The sequence below is a fragment of the Mixophyes fleayi genome, chromosome 6, assembly GCF_038048845.1.
Source record: "Mixophyes fleayi isolate aMixFle1 chromosome 6, aMixFle1.hap1, whole genome shotgun sequence".
In the NCBI taxonomy this organism is placed as follows: Eukaryota; Metazoa; Chordata; class Amphibia; order Anura; family Limnodynastidae; genus Mixophyes; species Mixophyes fleayi.
The window spans coordinates 222,026,418-222,051,193 of record NC_134407.1 but is presented as its reverse complement, the minus strand read 5'-3'; the positions used below and the strand labels follow the sequence as shown (position 1 = coordinate 222,051,193).

General features: G+C 42.2%; 1 protein-coding gene across 1 annotated transcript; it reads right to left on the bottom strand.

Annotated features, from left to right (window-relative positions):
- Positions 1–2,922: 2,922 nt before the first annotated feature.
- On the bottom strand, positions 2,923–13,398 carry LOC142159905 (oocyte zinc finger protein XlCOF7.1-like). Its single transcript, XM_075214767.1, has 5 exons — positions 13,347–13,398; positions 11,091–11,283; positions 8,944–9,111; positions 8,783–8,864; positions 2,923–5,566 (listed from the first exon to the last, which is right to left on the bottom strand). Exons 2-5 carry the CDS (start codon positions 11,238–11,240, stop codon positions 4,485–4,487), a joined length of 1,482 nt encoding a protein of 493 aa, XP_075070868.1. The 5' UTR covers positions 11,241–11,283; positions 13,347–13,398; the 3' UTR covers positions 2,923–4,484.
- Positions 13,399–24,776: the final 11,378 nt, after the last annotated feature.

Sequence of the window (24,776 nt, the reverse complement as noted above, 5' to 3'; positions counted from 1 at the left end):
GTAATCCCCAAAGAAGGGAAGGACCCCCTCCACTGTGCAAGTTACAGACCAATCTCCCTTCTTAACCTTGACTTGAAAATATATGCCAAAATTCTGGCGAATCGTTTAAACCAAATCCTCCCTTCCCTTATCCATTATGACCAGGTGGGGTTTATCCCGGGACGCCAGGCGAGAGATAATACCAGAAGAGCCATTGACATTATCCACGTTGTCAACTCAAGGAGCTCCCCAACTATTATGCTCTCTCTCGATGCTGAAAAAGCATTTGATAGGATCTCCTGGGACTTTATGAGGGCCACCCTTGAGGCCTTTGGATTTGCTGGCAGCTTCCTCACTGGCGTCCTGGCATTATATACGACTCCCCGTGCCAAAGTTTTGATTAATGGTATACCCTCAGACCCGATCTTGATCCAAAACGGCACAAGGCAAGGTTGCCCCCTATCACCCCTTATATTCGCTCTGGTGATCGAACCCTTGGCTTCCCAAATTAGATCCAATCCCAACATTCAGGGGGTGCAGGTGGGTAGCATCAACTCCAAAATTTCTCTTTTTGCGGATGACGTCCTCCTCTCTCTATCCCAACCAGCGATCTCCCTCCCCAATCTCTATGAAATTCTCCAAGCCTATGGGATCACCTCTGGTTATAAAATAAACTATGCAAAATCAGAGGCCATGCTGCTGCATGTCTCCCCTCGGGAAACGGATCTCCTCCAGACAACCTTCAATTTTAAGTGGCAAAAAAGAAAGATCAAATATTTGGGAGTTTTCCTCACCTCACGCTATGACCTCCTCTTTCCTGAAAACTTCCCTCCCCTTTTCACTAAGATGCTCTCTGACCTGACCTCCTGGAAACGCCTCATTATCTCCTGGCTGGGCAGGATCATAGCAATCAAAATGTCTATTATACCAAAATGGTTATACCTCTTTCAAACACTCCCGGTCGCAGTTCCTGCCTCCTTCCTTTCTAACATACAAAAATCCCTCATCCGTTTTGTTTGGAATCACAGACCCCCACGGATCTCAGCCAGCATTCTCAAACGACCAATCTCTTCTGGCGGCAGAGGTCTCCCCGATATTAAACTATATTACCTGGCCTCCCACTTTTCACAAATTGTTACCTCATATGCCCCCCCAGGCTCCACTTCCTGGCTCGATATAGAATCGGCTTATACTACCTTGCCCTATCTTACACCCTTATGGGGTCTCTCCCCTGCACATCGCCCTCCTGCATCTAAAATGCTCCCTACTATCAAGTTTGACATCAAGTTATGGGATTTTTACTCCTTTAAACTGAAGCTTACCACACAATTATCCCCCTTAACCCCCATTTGGCACAACCCTGTATTCCCTCCTGGACTCTCCGCCGCGAGAGCTCGTCTTTGGAATAAAGCTGGCCTTAAATTCCCGATAGACTTTTCCAAAGCAAACAACTGGCTCCCACTGGCAGAACTCCAACGTCACTCCCCATCCCGCATACTTAGTCCGTTTGAGTTTTTCCAAATTAGTCATTTTTTGCGATCCCTCCCACCTACCTGTGTTTTGAGAGATTTAACCCCCTTTGAAGATCTTTGTAAAAATCACCCTAGGGACAGAGGCTTGATATCCCAACTTTATGGTATATTTATTGCTGCTGTCCTTCCTACTCCGAGGGCACATGAGGCTGATTGGGAAAAGGATCTAGGCCCCCCTCCGGACGATGAGGCATGGGACGACATGAGACTGGAGATAGCCAAAAGCTCCATATCCACCAAACTTAAAGAAACCTCTTATAAAATCTATTACCGTTGGTATTATACCCCTACTCGACTCCACAGCATGTTTCCCTCTTCTTCACCTTATTGTTGGAGGGGTTGTGGCCACAGGGGAACTATGCTCCATATATGGTGGACCTGCCCAACTATCTCCTCCTTCTGGGATGTGGTTTGTGGCATTCTAAACTCTCTATTTGAGGCTCCCGTCGCAAAGGACCCCTGGGTCTTTCTACTATGCTATCCTCCTCCAGAACTTGACAAATTTTCCAAAAAACTAGCCTCACATATACTGACAGCGGCTAAATCCCTTATCGCGCTAAACTGGAAAAAAACGTCCCCCCCCTCTCTAACAGCCCTCAAAAAACAAATCTGGCATGTCGCAGCCATGGAACAGATTACCTATTACCTCCATGATAGAGGCCATGTTTTTAACCAGGTTTGGGCTCCTTGGCAGTTTGTGGAAAGCTCGCGTCCCCCTAACAATTAGCCCCGTGATAAGGACCCATGTGGGGTAAGTCCAGCTCCCTTATACGCTTTGCCCCCTTATCTTCTTGAGTCGTCTACACACTCTCCACCCCCTGAGCTCTTTCATATACCTGCTTTGTGGTCTCCCCCCCCCCACTTCCTTTCTGATTCCCTTCCCCCCACTCCCACATTTCACACTTTCACTACAGTTATATACAATTTGATACCGCATATAAAATTGTAAAAATGGTTGTCTCATTATAAGCTTCTACGTACATGTTGATTCAATTGTTCTGACTGTTTTTGTACGTCTGTTCAATAATAACACTTTTATTCCCTGTATTTGCTTATATGACCAACCAAAATAAAGAATTTAAAAAAAAAAACTAGTCGCCCTCACGATGTCCCTTTTAATACTATCCAACCTCCCGACATTTATACATGCAAAACCAGGATAAGTCCTGGATCCAATGCACTTTTTCATCAAACTAAACAGCTTTTGAGGTCCACGAATTAGGACAGTCGGCCTGTACGTAATATGGTACAAATATAATTGTTTCCTAATTTATAAACCAACTGTCATCCACTGTGGGCCCCTCCTCTCCTCTACATAAGAGCCAAATATTAAATGACATGACATTGTGACTGTGCGATCACTCTTACAGGTGGAACAGTCAAAGTATTTAAACTGCAACAACAACAACAGTACCATAATAACAAAAAGTTTATTGAAGCTTAGAGGATAAATAAAACAATGAAGAGGGAACATAATTTTTTTTTTTTTTTAATTCTCACCATCTTGTAGTAACGAAAGGACATAAGATATATTTTCCCTTGGGGAGATGGCTGTATAATATTGCTCAGTCATTTTTGGAAAGATGTAGGACCTGAGTCATTAAGGAAAGTAGGGCAAAAAAATTAGTATGTTTTCTCCTGGTCAAAACCACGTTACACTGCAAGGGGTGAATATTAGTTTATTATTTTGCACATAAGTTAAATACTGGCTGTTTTTTCATGTAGCACAAATACTTGCTAGCTTTATTATTACACTGAAATTTAAAGTTGATCTAGGACATGCCCTAACCCAACTATTTAATCTGTCCCCACACTTTAAATTTACCTCCCCCTCCAATGCAACATGGTTTTTGCCCATGTGCAAAGTTACTCATTTTTTTTTTGTTTTACTTTCCTTAATGAATCAGGCCCGTAGTGTTTTGCCCCCAGAATAATAGCTTATTGAGAGCAGAAGAGCTGAGATTCCTTTACATAGTGTCGCCTCCAAGTGGTCAGTCTGTGAATGACAAGTCGAGAAAAGACGTGCCAATTTAAACCAGCCAGCAGCCTCACATCACGGAAAGGAATAAAAATGTTTGGCCTGTAAGGACAATAAATTACAAATAGGACTTATTCAAAATGGAAAGGAAAAAAGAGTTCTTCTGCATTCTAGAGGATATTTCTTACACAATATAGAAAAAGATGTTTACTTAGCTTTGGATTCGACGTAGACCGGTCTATGAGCTAAATATGTCCTATTTATAATCATTTGTCAGAAGTGTACATCATACAGTAACATAACTATACACAATTTACAGTTTAAGAAAATCCGTTTCGTCATTACATAGTCTCTTCAAGATTTTCAGTGTCCCTATAGTCTAATAAATATTTTTCACTAAGAAATTGTTTCCTTTATCCCATTACAGTGAAAAGTTATATTTACGTCATTAAAACCCAGAGTAACAAATAAGATATTCTATAAAATAGTTAACTTATATTAAGGCTGCACAGTTCCTGGGTTCAATGGGTCATAGATTTAATTTCAGGATGACGGGTCGGCACCCAACTCCAGGTTTCGAAGGTCGAGATTTTTTGAATATTCAATATGAACTTGTTTTTCAGTTGTTGAAACCATTTTCATTAAACCCCAGAGAAATGGATAAGATATTCTTTAAAACAGTTTTTAAGACCATTAACTTATATGAAGGCTGCACAGGTCCTGGGATCAATGGGCCATAGATTCAAACCGGGCCGCTAGAGTGGAAGAGTCAGTTTCAGGCTGCCGGATCGGCACTCAACTCCAGGTTTCGAATGTCGAGATTTTTTTTGAATACCCAAGTATGAACTTGTTTATCAGTTGTTGAAACAGCCATTTTGACTGCCACGCATTGGAATAATTGGGGAAAGCAAAAATAAAAACTACTGTGCTCCAATGCAGCCGGAGCTATAAAACATTCCACTGGCTATTCATGCACCAAGAATGTGTTCCTGCCGTTAGTGATAAGTAACATTTTTTTCTCTGGAGTGAATTCTGAAATGATTATTCAGATTACTTTTTTGTGTAAAACATTTCCCACATTCCCTACAAGTAAATGGCTTCTCTCCTGTGTGAATCCTCTGATGCTCGACTAGATGAGACTTACTGCTAAAAAATTTCCCACAAACGGGACAAGGATACGGCTTCTCCCCTGTGTGAGTTCTACGATGTGTAACTAGATGTGACGTACTAGTGAACCTCTTCCCGCACTCCGGGCAGGAATACGGCCTTTCTCCTGTGTGAATTCTCTGGTGTTTAATAAGATTTGACTTGTTGGTGAAACATTTCCCACACAGGGAACAGGGGAACGGCTTCTCTCCGGTGTGAATGATCTTATGTTTGACAAGGTCCGAGCTGCTGGTAAAACATTTCCCACATTCTGAGCAAGAAAACGGCTTCTCCCCAGTGTGAATTCTCTGGTGGGTCACGAGATTCGAGTTGGTCGTGAAGAACTTTCCGCACGTGGAGCAGGCAAACGGCTTTTCTCTAATCTGAATCCTCTGGTGTTTATTACAGGTGAAACATTTCTCGCATTTGGCAAAGCTGTGCATCAGTTTGGTGTCTTCCAGGAACTGGCGATGAGAGGTGGAAGCAGATTTATTACATTTTTTATCTGTTCCGGTGTACATTACCGTCATGTTCTTTTCACCCGCTCTTTTGCAGATGGAGGCATACTCTCTAGGGGTGTACACATCGTTATCGGTTAGATTCTCCTCATCGCATGATTCGTCTTCTTCTTTAATATAGGTGATAATATAATCTATCTGTGCGTTATCCGTCGGTGTATATGTGTCTGTGAGGTTTCCCTCTTCGTAGGACACTAGCTCCTCTTTGACACGAGTAGTTATGTACTGTGACTGATCGGCAGAAGTATAAGTATCTGTGAGATTCCCGTCTTCATCAGACACCGACTCCTCCTTAGGGTCAAAATTGGTTTGGACTCCTACATCTGTGAAGTTTCTAGATAAGTAGTTTAGGTTTTGGTTGTAGTCTCCTCCCTGCTCTTGCTTAATACAGTGCAGGTTTCTATTGCCCGAACCTGTTGGAAACATACAAAAACTGTAAAGAAGAGTTTTTTTCAGAGATTTCGTTACTGGGATTGATGTAAAAAAAAATCTCATTACATTATAAGCATGGTATATAGATACCTACAGATCACCGTTTCATTAATTAGCCTATCTAGTACAATACAATGTACTTACATGAATTTAGATTTAACTGAGGTATGCACTATAAAGCCACCGCAGATCTGGGGTCTGCACTGTAAAGCCATCAGGGATCTGGGGTCTACACTGTAAAAGCCCCAGAGATTTGGGGTCTGCACTGTAAAGGCCCCAGAGATCCGGGGTCTGCACTGTAATCTGATAAATATTTTAAAAGTAAACAATCCAGCTGCAATGCAAATGATGATAAATACAATTAAGCTGGGTACACACTACAGAAAATTACTTCAGATGCAACTTCTGTAACGATTTCACCAACCGAATGCCCTGATGATCATGCAGATTAATGTGTACACACCTACACGATTTACCTTCAGGTCTGTGCTCTCCATCTGTCATAACCATCTGCTGATGACTGTGACTTTGTACACTCTACAGAGATCTGCCTACACTGCTGGTAGTGAGTGCGTACACAGTGCTGGTAGTGAGTGTGTACACAGTGCTGGTAGTGAGTGCGTACACAGTGCTGGTAGTGAGTGCGTACACAGTGCTGGTAGTGAGTGCGTACACAGTGCTGGTAGTGAGTGCGTACACAGTGCTGGTAGCGAGTGCGTACACAGTGCTGGTAGCGAGTGCGTACACAGTGCTGGTAGCGAGTGCGTACACAGTGCTGGTAGCGAGTGCGTACACAGTGCTGGTAGTGAGTGCGTACACAGTGCTGGTAGCGAGTGCGTACACAGTGCTGGTAGCGAGTGCGTACACAGTGCTGGTAGCGAGTGCGTACACAGTGCTGGTAGCGAGTGCGTACACAGTGCTGGTAGCGAGTGCGTACACAGTGCTGGTAGTGAGTGCGTACACAGTGCTGGTAGTGAGTGCGTACACAGTGCTGGTAGCGAGTGCGCACACAGTGCTGGTAGCGAGTGCGTACACAGTGCTGGTAGCGAGTGCGTACACAGTGCTGGTAGCGAGTGCGTACACAGTGCTGGTAGCGAGTGCGTACACAGTGCTGGTAGCGAGTGCGTACACAGTGCTGGTAGCGAGTGCGTACACAGTGCTGGTAGCGAGTGCGTACACAGTGCTGGTAGTGAGTGCGTACACAGTGCTGGTAGTGAGTGCGTACACAGTGCTGGTAGCGAGTGCGCACACAGTGCTGGTAGCGAGTGCGTACACAGTGCTGGTAGCGAGTGCGTACACAGTGCTGGTAGCGAGTGCGTACACAGTGCTGGTAGCGAGTGCGTACACAGTGCTGGTAGCGAGTGCGTACACAGTGCTGGTAGTGAGTGCGTACACAGTGCTGGTAGCGAGTGCGTACACACTTCCTCATTTGCCCGACATCGTTTCATCGTTGATAGTGATTTTTAGTCCGCTTATAACATTAAATCAACATATACGATGTGCTTTGGTACAATAAAACATAATCGTGGGAGCGTACACAGCAATGAGATATCTGCCCAAATGGTCGTTTATCGTGTGATTGACAAGATAATCAGGTGAAAAACCTGTAGTGTGTACCCAGTTTTGCCTGCAAGATTTTGCAGAGGCAGTGCTTTATCTGAACTGCTTTAATAAACAGAAAGATGCAACTTACAGCCCGCAATACACTTCCTATGACCAGGGGCGCAGAGAGATTAGGGGGGGGGGGAGAGTGGGTACTAATTACTGGTGCCCGGGCCCGCACTGCAGACCACAAACTTATTTTTTTATTAATTTTTTTTTCCCATTCACCCGGCCAGGCAGGGATGGGAGGGGGTGGGGCTAATCAGGGAGAGGGGGCGGAGCTAATCGGCACTGCCCTGTCAGTGCACTAATGGAGGCAGACAGCAAGGCAACAAATCGGACTGCTGCCAGGCTGCCTGTCATTTCAGAGCGCGGCCACGGAGCTATCGGCAGATGAGGCTTCCTTTCCTGTTTCTGCAAGTTTTGCCAGTGTCTGTCAGAAGTTAAGTACAAGGAACTGGGGGTGTTATAGCCTGGCACAGTGTATATATATATGGAATTGTGTGTATATGACAGTATGTGTGTGTATGGCTGTATGTATGTATATGGCATTGTGCATGTGTGCGTGTGTGTGTATATGGCATTGTGTGCGTGAGTGTATGTATATGGCATTGTGTATGTATATGATATTTCATATATAGTTTCTCATTATCAGCAGAAGTTTTTGAACAGATAAAGCAGCTGGATCAGTTAATGGATAAGTCTAAGGGCCAGATTTACTAAGCTGCGGGTTTGAAAAAGTGGGGATGTTGCCTATAGCAACCAATCAGATTCTAGCTTTCATTTATTTAGTACCTTCTACAAAATGACAGCTAGAATCTGATTGGTTGCTATAGGCAACATCCCCACTTTTTCAAACCCGCCGTTTAGTAAATCTAGCCCTAAGAGTCGATCATCGAGAAATGTAGTCGTCGTATGCATAAAAAAAACGGAGAGACACAGCAGGGAAAGAAGAAAAACAGTAGAAGCTCTAAGGCCACCATAGGTGGGGCAGATGTGGTGGGATTACTTTTTGGAACAAACTCTTTTAGATAGAACCTTGATGGAAGACCATCAAGGTTACAGTGATGTGTTTGATGGGCCGGACAGAGGGAACTGAAGGATGCAGCAATCACAAGGAGCCGCCCTTCCTTGGAGTGGTAGGAAGCAAGGAACATGAATCAACATGACCCATTTAGTTCAGCGCTGCTACAATTGGATAATACACTGCACACAGACCATTGTGGACCTGGTTAAATGGGTTATTTAGGAAAGCATTTGCTAGTGCAAGCTCCATTACATAGCTTTATAGGAAAAGTAAATATAATTGTAAGACCATTAATGTAACTAAAGTACAGTCACATATAAATGTACTGGTGACGGTCTACCTACAGGCTGCACCACTGGAGCTCCGAGCTATATCCAACATACCGTATAAAGTAGTACTGGTGACGGTCGTCGGGTTGGGGATTCACAACCATAACTCAGCACCCAGCTCCAGGATAAATTCAGACATCACATGTATTTATTATATAGATATATTATTGGTGCAATTGTGTTACCTTTACAACATAGGAGGGATCGAGAAAGAAAACTGTGACATAATGTACTCTTACCCAGTAATTTGAGGCGTTGCGAACTCTCATGATGATCATGCCCCTCTAGATGTTCCCACTCGTCGAAAAAATCAACAGCCACCTGACACACACAATGATACAGTCATCATCAAGACATATTCCCTGGTGTTACTGTATAATGTCCCATTCCCAGCAGTCACCTCTCCAGTCAGCAGCTGAATGATCTTGTTGGTGAGGTCCAGGACCTTCTGGTCATTATTTTCCCCATGTATCAGTGAGTGAGGTGGAGACACTTTGATAGAGCTCTTGGTCCTGCTGAATCCTTCTGAGATATGGTCCTCACCTGACTTCTTCACAATAACATAGTCCTATAAATTGAGAGAAACCTTTGCTTCAAGATTCTCATAAAATATCACAATGTCTAGATCTTGGGCTCTCAATGTACCCAAACATGGGAACAGAATTTTACAGTAGATAAGGACCACACGGCCCATCTAGTCTACCCAATTTTATGCCTAAAAATTGCAGATCTTAATTGATCCATAGCTCTCAGAGTTAGGATATCTTATGTCTATCCCAAATAGGTCCCCTACCATATGAGGCTATACCATATCTGTTGTTGAAAGAACATTTTGCGTATCTACTTTCCTTGTCTATCACTATCCAACAAACCTCTACACATTAAGTTCCCTGACAGTTCACACATAACACATTGCTTTGGTCTCTGCATGCGCTGAAATTAGATTTCTCCATTTTTCTGTGCAAAATGAATCCACTATCTTGATGGACCCTTCGCAAACCACAATAGGTACTCCTTTCTCCTGAAGACACTACAATATAACACCTTTCCTGAAGCCAAAGATCTCTCCTTCTCTTGGTACAAACATTTCAATGTAAGGTACCATAGTGACACACATTAGGTCAGAAGGCTATAAGGAAAAAAAAGTCATCAGTATCTATGGAGATTCCCCAGATGCTATGGTTTACAAAATATCCTTTATGGGCAGAAACAAGTCAGCTGACCATGCCATTTCCGACCCAAACATTCCATTCCTCTTAACTCCCAATCCACTGCAACAAAAAATTTGCTTTTTATGTACTCTCGACTATCTGAATATCCCAATTTCTCCTGAAATAATACCATCCCCTACTACCTGACAAATATCTGAAATTGAATCTTCATGATCTATCTACCCTCTTCAACATCGTCAATCTGTCTATTCTACCTAGCTATCCCAACTTCTTGTTTATTTCCACTCTACATTTATTTTCCTTTTCCCATGTATACAAACATCTTAGTTTTCCAAGGTCACTCCGAATATCTATTTTTTACCTGCTCGTGACTCTACTCAAACACCTCCATCACTCCTGCTCTCCTAATATCTCTCCTCAAATCTAACATTCTCATGTTCTCCTTTATTCTCTACCCACATACCTCAAATGTCCCTTAATACGCCCTTACCTCACATGAGAAGCTGCATCTCCACCCACTTGATCATCTGCTTATCTCCTGGTCTCTTGATCACCTGATCTCTTATAGCTCAACATCTCCTTGACTATCTTCTCACTAGGAAAGGTGGTCCTCTCATCACTACCAAAGTTCTCCCCTTCATCTTGTCACACTACAATCTAGCTCAGCATCTCCCCTGTTACCTGACCTCTACCAGAAAGTCATCCCTTCTTCTAACCTCCCCCACCTCTACCCAAACATTTCCCCTTCACCTGCTTACCTCCTGTCTACCTAAAATATCCATTACCCAATATCCCCATGGTGTTTTTAATTCAACCCAAACATTTCCTTTCTCCCGCATCCTTGGCACCCTACCAGAATATCCCCTTTTCTTCAAATCTTCTCTATTGGTCTCTTCCTTTTGGCATGACCATATATTCAGTTTCTCCTAAGCTGCATGTGAGTAATCGTTTCTCCTTCGTTCTCACCCTGCGCTAAATATATTTTTTTTCGGCATGTGACATATATGGGTAAAAATACTCAGAACTCATTGGCTCTATTAAGGCTCAAGCTTGTCCTTAAAGGATCATCCAGGAACCTCTACCCAAAGCGGGCCACCATAGATTGTTTAATACAAACATATGGTAAAATATCTTTATTATTGTCCTCTGATATTGCAAAATCCTTAGAAACAGGTCCATATAAATTGTATTTATGGTTTATAATGGGAAATATATTAGGCTGAACTGTGGGTTTACTGGTGTGCCCTGCATAACCCCGGACTGTGGTCTACTTATATCTGTCACAGAATCACAACCCCCTCATCAGTAGTCATTGGTCTGTTGGTTTCAGTTCTAGGAAAAACACAGTCATGATAATATCCCCAAAGTCCCTCACCCCTCCAGTGACTGTGTGGATGATCTCCAGAGTCATACTAAGGATTGTTCCTGAAATCTGAGCACAGTCCTCTTCCATCTTCACGGAGATAGTCGAGTCCACCATAGGGGACTTGTTGCTTCGTGCTTGCTTTTTCGAACTAGATAACATCTGGTGACTTGTCACACTATTAGTCTTTGCAGTCTTTATTATTCTACAGAGAGATAAGAAAGAACAAACTAGTTAGAGAGAACCACTCAGGTTTGTGAAAAGTATGCTTTATATAGTACCTCCCGCACTTTGGGCATGCGGACTGCAGCTAGAGATGGGTGCAAATTAGATCAGCTCTTTGCCATAGCTCACACATAAATCATCTGCTCACAAATATAAAACAGTTAAACATTTGAGAAGGCAGCAAGGAAATTACAAGGTGGTCCCAAGGAAATTCATCACACTAAGGACAGGGTTGTTTAGAAAATGTACTGGATATCATCCAGTGTTGTCCCCAGAACCTGCTTCCCAGGTGCTCCACCTGGATCTTAGAGTCCAACAGAGTCCAGCAGAGTGTGTTAGACCACTGACCACCAGTCAGACCAGTCCTGGCTGGCACAATCTCAGCAGCCAGGCATAAAAATGAACTATATAAAAAAAAAATATATATAAGCATGTCCGGTTCAGGAAGTAAGCGGGAAATAACCTCCAGAGTCTTTATAAATGATAAAGGTTTGGGCAATAATTTACAGAGGCTTTATAAATCATATAACTGTTGGCCTCCAACAGTTTTCTTAATTATTATTGCAAAGTATTAAACACGGCTACTTCTTAATTCCAACCCTGCTGGCAAAATTATCTGGGGAGAACGCTGCCATCTCAGTTCAGCTGCTGGACTCATTGCTGTTACCATCTCCGTTCCTCATATGTTGATCTCCGTGGACTCCTTGGTGACAGCAGATCATGGGGAACTCTGTCCAGCAACGAGCATGCTGATAAAAAAAATAACCGGGCTATGCTCAGTTACTCCAAACTGACGGATAACCGCAAGACTACCGGTGTAGCACAAAAGCAAAAGCCTCTTTTAGAAGCAGAAGAGGACGGAGGTTCCTTTAAGATAAACAGTGAAAGACAATCAGTTGGCTGTTTTCAGATTCCTACAATGACTAGTTCATGTTTCATACCTTCACCTTCTCATTCCAACGGTACAACACCACGGACAGCTGCCCAGAACAGCCAGTCGTCAATGGCTAATAATGTTTCTGCCTTACAGAAACACACGTTCCTCACCACCAGTTGTTATTTCACTACCTTATTTATGACCCTCTTAGATTGTAAGCTCATTTGGGCAGTATCGTCTTTACCTTCTGTTTCATGTCATTATATGTTATCTCTATCCCCATCCCCCTCAATGTTGTGTAATACGTCTGCGCTTTATAAATACACAAGAATAATGTGCGTGCACCATGCCACGTGCCATCTTCAATGTCAGAGTCATGTTCGTTGTCTGGGGGCTTTCTCCTCCTTTCTCTGTGATCGCAAGAGCTGTCACATAGGAGGAAGTCTCCTGGAAGTGAGCGACACTGAATATGTGACTTTAGGATCGTCCTATTTGGCACCTCCAGATTCTATAATGTCTTACTAAACTTTTGCATAAAAAGTGTCTGTGATTCAGTTAACTCCCCAAAAAAGTCACTTCTACAGTATATTATTTTATATCCCTGACTGAATCACCAGTCGGCATTAAATAAGTAGGAAATTATCTGATTAAACAAAAGAGAGGACGAATATAAAAACATCTATTTATTAAGCGTGGAATAATTTATTTTTAAGAATTTAATTATTTTAAAGGATCTTTTTAAACCCTTAATAAAGAATTTGAATACGTTATAAAATTGTATCGCCGTTCTAACAGACATTTTATAGAACATCCCTCCAGGCGCAAAGAGCAATGATGTTGTGACAACAGATGTATGACTTAAGCTGGACTGCTAAAAGCCGACACCTGATTGGTTGCTTTGGGTGTTAATAACCCAATTATTTTATGTTTATGAACATGTTTTCAGTAATTGTACGGACGCCAGGAAACTGCGCACCAGTGGCAAGTCAGGTATAATAGAAATATAGTAGCATGAATACAGGGGTATGTGGACAGTAAAATGTTGTCCCCTTGGGGTGTATACCCCCTAGTCCTGCACTGACTCCTATAGTATGGCGCCCCCTGGTGTCAGTTACCTCCAGCCATGACGTGATAAGCTGTAGTTACCGGTAATACCCGGCTCTCACCTCCAGCACCTCCTCTCCTCTGCTCCACAGCACAGACAACGAGCGGAAATTACCACCCGGAACGCTTACAGCCACTTCCGGTGTGTGCGTTCCAAATGATGTCCAAGGTCTGCGTTCCACGGTTTGCTTCCGTGTTTTGCCTTCCAACATGCGTTCCATTGTTCACTTCCGTGTTGTGCGTTCCAATATGCGTTTCACTGTACACTTCTGGGTGCGTTTATTTCTCTGAAAGTCTGTTAAACTGGTTCCATGTTTTTGTCCGGGCCCCAACTAGCCCCTAGCAATCTATAGTCATGGAGGGGGCAAAAATGGCCACAGTCACAATAATATTGTAACATTAAAGTGCTGGATTAGTCTTCTTTATGTCTGATATAGAAGGATGATAATGCATCCAGACCACAATGCTACCTCATGGTCTAAATTCGGTTATAGGGGCTTTGGTTGTTATGCTTTTTTTAATAAATAATTAATGAATTAAGCCTCCATTATTGCAGCTGGGCTCAGTAGTCGCTTATAGTCCCGCTGTTTGGCAGAGATGATAAAGGAAAGTTATTTTTCCAATGCTGTGGATACCACAAGTCCCAGATTAAATATCTGTGTGCCCCACCCCCATTGATTGCCATGTTCCACCTCTATAAAATAGAATAAAACATTAATTAATGATGCCAGTAGATAGAGATAAGAAAATATCTTGTAAGGTGAAACTAGGGACAGCCTGAAACCCTAGGCCCAGGTTTGCGAGAACCAAGTGTTTTTGGTACTGCTTAGTATAGCATACTACACTAGCAAACTACTACACTAACATAACCCTAATTACCATAGTCCTTTGTGTGTCAGAATTTAGTCTCTTACTCGTGCGATTAACGCCATAGTTCTACAGAGGACAATGACCATGTTTATATTCTTCTACTGTGGTCTATTCAATACTGGTATCTATAGTCCTGCCAAGTGGCGCAGTTATGCTCGTATAGCTTGCAGTGTCAGACGACATCATATGGTGACCGTAAGTGAAACATTTTAATGATCTCATAATGCTAAGGTCCTACTGAACTCCAGCAAATGCCTGTTTCTGGATGGTAGAGGCAGCTTCCTGCACGAAAATGTAACAACCTTATCAGCTTCCTACCTCTTCCTCAATTAGAGATACAGAGCAAATCAAGGCCATTGTCATTTTCCATTGGAAATAATGCAATTCCTCAAATCCTGCACACACATTTATATTTTTCTCCTGGAAGCAATGACTTACATGAACCATTTACATAATTCTTGTATAGTATGTGCCGGTCTTTACTGTCCTAACTTTTGATACACTACCCACAACACCTCATACTCTGAAAGGTGTTACAGGTAGTTTATCGTATTCAGGTTTACCTGGAGGTTTTCCAGATCTGGTCCCGGGCAAAACACCTCCCACGTTCTGGGCTGTGCCGTACAGTATAAGTATTGAAGGGGAACACGATTCGTAAAAGATCAAGATTGGGTTCAGGCAGCCACACTGTTTTCTGCTAAGGATTGTTAGTATGAGAATAGGAGTGCTTAAACACTCTTCTTGGAAATCTAAAAAACAGAGAGAGACATCTAGCAGATTTCTCTTCACCTGTTGATAACATATATGGGGGTAAATGTACGAAAGTCCGATTTCTGCAAGTCGCCGGAAATCGGCGACTTTGCAGCTATAATTTAAAGCAGCAATGGCTTGTAAAGGCAAGTTTGCCTTTACAAGCTCCTTATATCCTCCCTCTAGAAGTTGTAGGTGCATAGACCATGCCTGGTCCTTTACATGGACTGCCAATATAGCAGTTGTTTAGAGGGGAATATAGAAGTATGAACTTAGCCACTGGTCTATAAAATATAAACCCCATAAAACACATAAGTTCCTTTCCATGTACATATTTTAGATGCTACGGTGTACTTTCCATTTAAGTTTAAATTGTATATACCCTCGTTAATTAGCATAAGCAATTATTTTATCAATATTACCACACGGCAGCTCTGTCTGTGTCTCGGCTATTGGCGACACTATCATCAAGTTTAAATGGACGTTATTACGGGTTTGGCTGACGGGTATAAGTGTTGTTTCACAACAAAGTACAATAAAGTCTACTCTACTTTCCTTGCTGAAATAAAGCTCCATTCAGCATGTACAATCTCCATAAGGATGGGTACAGTAACACTCTGGGTTAGCAGCGGTGTTACAATGTACTGTCATTGCTGTCCAAGTACACTTACTTTTCAACCATAGATACACCTGCTTCAATGTCAGTGACTGGCAGAAGTTTCCCCCGGTCATTAGCAAAAACACCAGCCTGACATCTGCACTTTGTTCTTGGGTTACATATGGTCAAAGCAATAGTGACCATCATATTATAACTGCAGTGACTCTAATGCTTTTACACCAAGAGTGGTGCCCATGACGCAGTCACCCGTCCCTTTATACCAGTGCTGGTGCCCATTACATAATACCAGCAGGAGATCCAGCTCATATCAGCTGGGACCTTCCTTTCTTTACCAGCAGAGATGTCCATTGCATTACAGCCCATTAAATTCCCAGTACCAGCAGTAGGACTGGTGCAGGTTGGTGATGTGTGAAGACCTGGCAGGGGAGCTGTATTTGAGTAACATATTGAGTGGGATGACAATAACAATTGGCACAATAGTTAAATACCAAGGGGTGAAGGAGAGATGCCTTTAGCAAATATAGCGGATCCCTTTTCCAATTACACTGGGTTGGGTACCACCTCTGGTGTCCACATAATACCATAGCCAAGCTTAAGAGAGAACCCCTATACTTTTCCAACCTGAGGCTAATTGCATTTAGTAGGGCCTCACTCTTCATTTTGGCTAGAGGAGGGGTATTTATGGTAAGAGATATGTAGAGGAATAAGACAGGTCCCAGCATACATTGTTTACATACGTGATTAATAGTATTATTATAATGCGGTCAGCAGTATGAGGATATATGAGCGGGAATATGGTTGGCACAAGAGTAGAGCCAACGGGTCCTATATAATAGAGCCAACGGGTCCTATATGATAGAGCCAACGGGTCCTATATAATAGAGCCAACGGGTCCTATATGATAGAGCCAACGGGTCCTATATGATAGAGCCAACGGGTCCTATATAATAGAGCCAACGGGTCCTATATAATAGAGCCAACGGGTCCTATATAATAGAGCCAACGGGTCCTATATGATAGAGCCAATGGGTTCTATATGATAGAGCCAATGGGTCCTATATAATAGAGCCAACGGGTCCTATATGATAGAGCCAACGGGTCCTATATGATAGAGCCAACGGGTCACATATGATAGGAGGGTGGAACTTACCTAGACCTATAACCAGTATACCTTTAAGAAAGTAAATAAAAGCCTCTCATCCTATAAATTTTGAACTATCATAATCCCCTACTTACCAACCCTTGTTCTATGCTGTGTCAATCAATTCCACCAACCCTCATCTTGATCTGAAATATGGTTTATTTACTGTGGGACGAACAAACATCAACTGCAAGAAGTAATAAAGTAGAAGTAATTCTCAGCCATCTATCGCCGACTCAATCTAAATTGCTCGGCAAGACTGATCTTTTCTCTCATAGCTCCACATCTGCCAGACCACTCTGAAAATACCTACACTGGTGTCCATGTCTTGTTGGAATACAATTCAAACAAATCACTCCTTCATTTATCTCAAACCTCATCTCAAAATCCCACTCCCACCTACAAGACTTCTCCCGTGCCACCAGCAACTTATGGAATTCTCTACCACGCCCAACCAGACTCTTCTGTAGCCTTCAAATCTTTCAATGCTCTCTGAAAACCCATCTCCTTATTAGAGCTTACCCTACTCAAACCTGTACTACCCACACTAGAACACCCTCGCAGCAGTCCCAATCTCTACTCTTAGCCCTCATTCCTCGTCTCATCTCTGCCCTATTACCGTTGGATTGTAAGCTCTCCCAGGAGCATTTATGGTGTCCAAGCTAGACTCAACGGTGCCAGGGGTGGAAACGAGGCTGCTTGTGGACAGTAGCAACAATTCATGTGCTACCTGCATGAATCAGCCCGGATTAGTTAAAGAGACAGAATTACTTCCTACCAGGTTGTGTGGAAAACGGTATATAAAGAGCTGTATAGTTCCTGTAAGGGTATTCCATCTGGATGATTTAACAGTCCTTCTAAAGATCCTCTAAGAGAAATAAAACACCATTTTGCTTTCCAGATCCTGCATGTTGCCAATTATATCCTGTGAGCTACTGATAATAGCTAAACTCTATCCGCTCCCCGGCTGCCGTGTATTGAACCCTGTGTTCTGATTGCTACCTGCAATCCTGATTCAAAGTAAATGGTCACTGAGCATATGTCCCATAAGTTAATAACACATCAATTATATAAGGTCCAATGGGAATCACTTTTACACTACTCAGTTTATGCTAGAAAGACATATGTATTTATTTGTATAAATATATATTTTTTTGGTACAAGCTTTCTTTTATTACCATACTGCAGTAAATATATTTAGAGTTTATTACAGCAAATTTAGCATAAATAGAAAAGAACTGAACTTAATTACTGTCATTTATTACTTTTATGTACTTAGTACAGGCACTCAAACATACTCTAAAGACATTTTCACATTGGGGATACCATATATGTGAACCTTATTAAGAGGATAAGTCGATGTGTATCATCACATCATCATCATCATCACCATTTATTTATATAGCGCCACTAATTCTGCAGCGCTGTACAGAGACCTCACTCACATCAGCCCCTGCCCCATTAGGGCTTACAGTCTAAAATCCCTAACATACACACACAGACCGATACACAGACTAGGGTCAATTTGTTAGCAGCCAATTAACCTACCAGTATGTTTTTGGAGAGTGGGAGGAAACTGGAGCACCCGGAGGAAACCCACGCAAACACGGGGGGAACATACAAACTCCACACGGATAAGGCCATGGTCGGGAATTGAACTCATGACCCCAGTGCTGTAAGGCAGAAGTGCTAACCACTGATCCACTGTGCTGCTGTGTATGTGACAATCTTGCATATAGGTGCAGCATCTGCACATAACCACAGCAACCAATTCTCACTTAGCTTTGAACTGCCTCGAGCAAGTTGGCCAATGAAAGCAATCATCTTATTGGTCAATTCAGTTTAGTGCAAATTCTGGCATTTTGGACGAAGGGGTGTGCTTAGCTTCTCATGCTTTATACAAACTATAAACATTGCTATACGAGTTGTGTACACAAGTTTTAGTATGTTTGCCACCATGGTAAAATATCTTATAGACCTAGAGTAACGCATGTACATTTAGTACTTACAAATCCAGCAGAAGTACTGTAGCCGATTAACTTCCAAAGCCAATCTTTTGGGCTACAGTAATTATATTAAATCAACCATAATTTTAATTTACACATTCCATGTTACTCTCGGTGTATCAAGAAATAGCAAACATTGCAAAATTGCGAAAATGTAACTGATCACTGTATGGTTTTCTTGCCTGTTTTACTGTAACATACAACATCCAGAAACTTAATTTTTAAGAGCATTGTAGTGGCATTTATAACAAAAAAACCAGTAACACCGTACACACCAATTATTACCATCATTTTTAGTCGTTACCATAAAGTTACGTTTTTTGTTTTTCATGGACTTTTAAATGTCTTACGACATTTGATTTCTCTGCAAAACATTTCCCACATTCAGAGCAAGAGAATGGCTTTTCTCCTGTGTGGATACGGAAGTGTTTATTCAGCGAGGTCTTTTGTACAAAACGTTTCCCGCATACTGAGCAACAAAATGGCTTCTCTCCTGTGTGGATTCTCGAGTGTTTAGAGAGATCTGACTTGGTTGTGAATCGCTTGCCGCAGTCGAAGCACGGGAACGGTTTTTCTCCCGTGTGAACTCTCATATGATTCATGAAATCCGTCTTTTGTCGAAATTTTTTTCCACACTCCAAACAAGTGAATGGTTTTGCTGCCAAGTGAGTTTTGACATGGTCCTTCAAATCTTTCTCTTGAATAAATGTTTTTCCACATTTAGAGCAATAAAATGACTTCTCTGCTGAGCAGTCTCCCCAATTTCTGGGGGATTTTCCTGCATTGAAACATGTTCCATTGTATGGATATTGATACAGTTTCTGTTGAGGGAGCGTTCTATGGTTTGTGGGATTTTGTTCCTCACATGAGAGAATTGTTTTTGTAATATAAGGAGATGTATGTTGTGTATGAACTGTGGGTGTATAAATGTCAGTGTCTGTGAGGTTTCCTCCATCACATGAGGCTGATTCCTCCTTAATATGAATAGATGTATATTGTGTATGATCTGTGGGTGTATAAATGTCAGTGTCTGTGAGGTTTTCTCCATCACATGAGACTGATTCCACCTTAATATAAGTAGATGTATATTGTGTATGATCTGTGGGTGTATAAATGTCAGCGTCTGTGAGGTTTGCTCCATCACATGAGTCCAATTCCTCCTTAATATGGGAAAAAGGAGTATCGAACAGTACAGGTTTATTGCATGTCTCTGGTAAATCTGTTGGAAGGATCAAAAAATAACAAGAATTAAACATTAACATTAACTGCAAAACTTCAAACAAAAGAGAAGAGAAAAAACAATGCTTTACACATACTCAAAATCATTTTGGAATGTATGTCTGTGTTTCCAAGAAAATATCTATCTGCCCAACTCGTGAACACCTGGGACTGTGTGTATAAGACCTGGTGGCAACTAACTCCCGGTAAACCTGTTTGTTTTATTGGAAATGAGGCTGCTATATGGGAAGAGCATGGAAGCCTAGGTCTTAGGTGTTCATGTACAGGTTTGTCTACCCAGACATTAAATTATGACCGCCATGAAGAAAACCGACATGGAAGCCAATCTTCCCCAAATTATGCCTGACCAACTAAAGAATACTGCTAAGATGGTGCAAAAACTTTTAAAAAGACTAGAGAAAGATTTTTAAAATAGTTGTGAACACTACATCATATTGAGACTTATGTGATTAATTAGGGAGATCCACTTAGAACCTTTGGTCTAGAATTCAACAACTTGCATTATCAACACTTAAAGCCTTTGTTCAAGTATTGGGATAGTCATATCGCTATCCTGATTGCTCAACTTTAGCCGAGACATACTTGCAGAATATGACACAACGCTGAAACAATACGGCACTACTTTAAATTCAAACAATGACGTATTTATGGATGGGTAATTATGACCACATATTTATCGGAGATCAACAAGGTGACAGATTAGAATGAGTATCCCAACTTTCATTGAGTCTATAATTCTGTCTGTCAGGTTCTCCAGAAGCTCAAAGAAAATTCTGCTTAGCTCTAAGTTTGAGTCACAAGAATGTTACAGAAATTTGTTTTTCGCAATATTTCTTAGTGTTTACCTATTGTGACATAAGCACTGGGAACGTCATCAAAGGCAGATATATATCTCACAGGCTTCTGTCTAGTGAATTTTAAAGCCCAAGGGAAATAATGAGCTTCACAAAGTTGTCGTCAACTATAGGAAAAGCTGATAAGGGTCCCTGGGGTTATGTATGGAGAGAGAAGGATGGGCTCCATACATAAGGCCCAGTCCTGGTCTTCTGATCTTTCAGTCTCACAGCAGACTAATCAGGAGTTGCACCTGCATGGTGCTGGTAAAAGGCAGCTCCATCAGCCTCTCGTTACCTGGGGAGGAGGTCAGATGGCTCCTGAGAGATGCTATAATTTAAGTTCTATTGTTTTGTGTGGGACACTAGGTTCTTACCTTTAGAGAGGGACTGCCTGTGTATTATTTAGAAGCCAGACATCAAGGATTTTGTTCATGTTTTGTTTTATTTCCATGCTAGTGAATAAAACTAGCTGAGGCTATTTAAATCGAAGCACTGGAGACTGGTGTGATTTATCCGGCCGAAATGAGTAAAGTGCAGCCATCTATCCTCAGGAGACCGTACCCATAACCCGGTCTTATGACACTATGGATCCATCCTGGGTTTAAGCAATATTAACTTATTACTATTATTAACATTTATTTATATAGCGCCAGCTTTAAAATTGAGAAAAAACAAATAAAAACAAGACTTACAGACAGGCAGAAAGGTAAGAGGGGCTTTCCTCAAGCTTACAGTCTATTAGTAAATAAAATCTTGTTGTACAATGGAGGGTATTCACAGAATGAGTGCAGCCCGAAAAAAGTCCTATAACTGGGATTGGGATGAGATAATGAGCGGGGATGAGAGACGCAGACCAGGGCAGGGCAGAGGGGTCGAGTGGATGAGAGATGCAGACCAAGGCAGGGCAGAGGGGTCGAGTGGATGAGAGATGCAGACCAAGGCAGGGCAGAGAGGTCAAGTGGATGAGAGACGCAGACCAAGGCAGGGCAGAGGGGTCAAGTGGATGAGAGACGCAGACCAAGGAAGGGCAGAGGGGTCAAGTGGATGAGAGACGCAGACCAAGGCAGGGCAGAGAGGTCAAGTGGATGAGAGACGCAGACCACGGCAGGGCAGAGGGCTCGAGTGGATGAGAGATGCAGACCAAGGCAGGGCAGAGAGGGTGAAAATCTGGTTAGAAGACGACCAGTAAGACGGGAAAGGAACGAAGGACACTTCTGAGTCAAGATTTTAAGGATGACACCTAGTGAGCGAGATTTGAGGATAGCATTTGCAGTCCACGTTGTCAACAGGAATAGACATGTCAGGTAGGAAGCTTCTGTTACCTGCTGGGAATATTATTAGCTCAGTCTTGGAAAGAGTGAGTGTGAGATGACGAGAGCACATCCAAGATGGCAGAACGGCATTCAGTAACGTGGGCCAACACAAATGGTGAACAGTAGAGATGATAGATTTGGGCATCATCTGCATTTCTAAGGAAGCAGAGTACAGTAAGGGTGTGTTCACGTAATGGCGAACAGGTGCAAATCGGCACAGACACACTTATCTGATCGGTGTAGTTTGATAGGTAAAATGAGAACCAGGATAGGACAGAGTGATTAATAGTCTGAAATGCAGCAGAGAGGTCGAGGAGAATTAGAAGTGAGTAACGGCCTTTCGATTTAGCAGTGATGAAATTAATGGCTACATCAGTCAGTGTAGTCCTTGTGGAATGTTGGAGCCAAAAGAGTGATTGAAGGGGGTCCCACAGGCTGTGTGAGGAGAAGAAATACATGAGTGCAGGTAACCCACTCAAAGAGGCTTAGTGGGAGTTATGAGATGGGGCAGTGGTAAGAGAGAATAGGAGTAATTATCACATTTGAAGAATGATGGAAATATACCATGGAGAGAAATATTACAGAACTTGGATGAGCGCAATAGAGAGAGAAACACTGATTTGTGGTGGGATTGGGTCGGGTGGACAGGCAGACGGGTGGGAGGAGAAGAAGAGGGGAGAGAATTCATCTTCCTTTGTGGGATGAAATGAAGAGAAGATGCCACAAAGTGCAGTAGAAGGAAATTAGCAGAATGTTTGTAGTAAAGGATTTTATGTCGGATCTTGTGAATCTTGTCTTTGAAGTAGGAAGCAATATCTTGGGCAGTAATGATTGTCGGAGGGGTTGGTGTTTGAAGGTTGAGAGTTAAATGTTAGAAGACTGCGCAGAGATGAGATATTGGAAGATATATTTGTTTGGCAACGTCTAGAGCATTTCAGTAGGTGTAGTTTTTAAGATGTATGGAGGATTTGGAGTCAGATTGGGGTAGTACTAAATATCAGTATATTTGAGGGTGTCATCAGAAGTAAGAAGTAAGAAGTAAGAGACATTCGCCAATGAAGTTGTACTTTACAGGAGAGTTTCTGAAGAGAGTTTCTGCATTTGCTTTGTTTGCTACGTTGGAGCCAATTCATCAACGGTTGTTTCAAGGGTGTGATTACAGTGTGATACTGCCAGATCAGAACATGAGAAGGTAAATAAGGGGAGAGTTGTTGAAAACTAATACGAGAGATCTCTGCAGGTAATAGGAGGTTCGGTTGAGTTAGATTGAAAGGAGTTTAAAGTGGTGGAGGAGAGATTTCAGGTGATACAGTGATTATCTGAGAGAGGGAAAGGAGTGGTAAAGAAATGAGAAACTTAAAAAGGCCAGGAGAAAATGAGACCAAGACAGTGGTCTTCATGATGAGTAAGAGAATCGGTCCACAAGAAGAGGCGGAGGGGAGGTTTGAAATAGAAGTTTGGAGACATAAGGAGAAGATGCTTCATCAATATGGAGGTTGAAATCACCCAAAATAATAGTGGGGATGTCATAGGATAAGAAATGAGTGAGCCAGGCTGACAAATGTTCAAGGAACTACCAGAGTCATCCATGGTGGTGATAGATCACAGAACCATGCAGAGGAAAATATGTACTTCTAAAGTTCTCTATGTTTTCTATTAGTAAAACATTGTGTTATTGTATACTTAAGATCTTGGAGCAAATGAGCATCACTAAGTCTGCTTGGTTCATGGGATAAGGGTCTGGCTCTAGGTGATAGCCAAACCCCAGATGTTCATAAACCAGTTAGTGGGTCCAGACATGGCACTGTAATTATTATGGTCAGGCTGCAGTTTAGGACTACTTCTTCAGACAAAACGTTTAGCTATAGTACTAGAATATTTGTTTTCTCACTCCTGCCATCCATCATTCCAAAAAGTCCTAAAGACAGGAGAACCACTTGTTAAAGAACAGACAACTCAATTCAACTCTACCATATAAACTGATAAGGAGTGAGGTGTGTATTATACAGATTAAAGTAACTGCTGCGTACACTTCAGTTGCTAATCTGTTCTGCTAAATGTCAATTTAATAGAGTAATGTTTAGGTAAACCTAATTAAAGGTATGATATGCACAATTAAAGTACAACATGCCACGTTTGTAGTATTTACGATTCTTTCCACTGGCACTAGAGAAGAAGGAGTGAGCAGATAGACGGGTCACCAAATCCCAAAACAGACATTCTCCTGGGCATGTGGTGTCCTTGAGAGTGAACGCAGCTCTTCTCCTGGTGTGTAGAGGTGTGAAGGAGTTATGGGAGATAACCCGGTGTGTACAGAGATCTGCAGTGTGCAGGGCCTTTGTTAAATTCATTTTAATCTGTTTTTTGTAAATATTTTTGCAGCTACTTAATACTGAAAGCAGACTAGACTTTATAATTAGAAAAAATGCTGATGGTTGAACTGTAAGAGATACAAAGCTGAAGATCTTCCTGGTTTAGCTCAACCTACTCTATCCAAAGTAATTAAACCTCCTCTTACCTGGTGATGCGACAGCCCCGTGATTCTCCATCATCACGTCCTTGTACAGACCCTTGTGTCCTCCTATATATACTCCCCCTCCTGCATGGAGAAATAGACAGTGACATCCTCACACCTTATAGGACCTGACACACACTATGATACAGTCATCACCCAGACACATCCCCTGGTGTTACTATATAATGTCCCATTCCCAGCAG

What these genes read in the sequence shown, in the direction of transcription:
- LOC142159905 (XM_075214767.1), bottom strand. Translation starts at nt 11,240, where the DNA reads ATGTTATCTAGTTCGAAAAAGCAAGCACGAAGCAACAAGTCCCCTATG. An exon ending in TCCACACAGTCACTGGAGGG is followed by an intron (nt 9,112 to 11,090) that starts GTGAGGGACTTT and finishes CTCAATTTATAG; the next exon opens with GACTATGTTATTGTGAAGAA. An exon ending in TTCAGCTGCTGACTGGAGAG is followed by an intron (nt 8,865 to 8,943) that starts GTGACTGCTGGG and finishes TGTGTGTGTCAG; the next exon opens with GTGGCTGTTGATTTTTTCGA.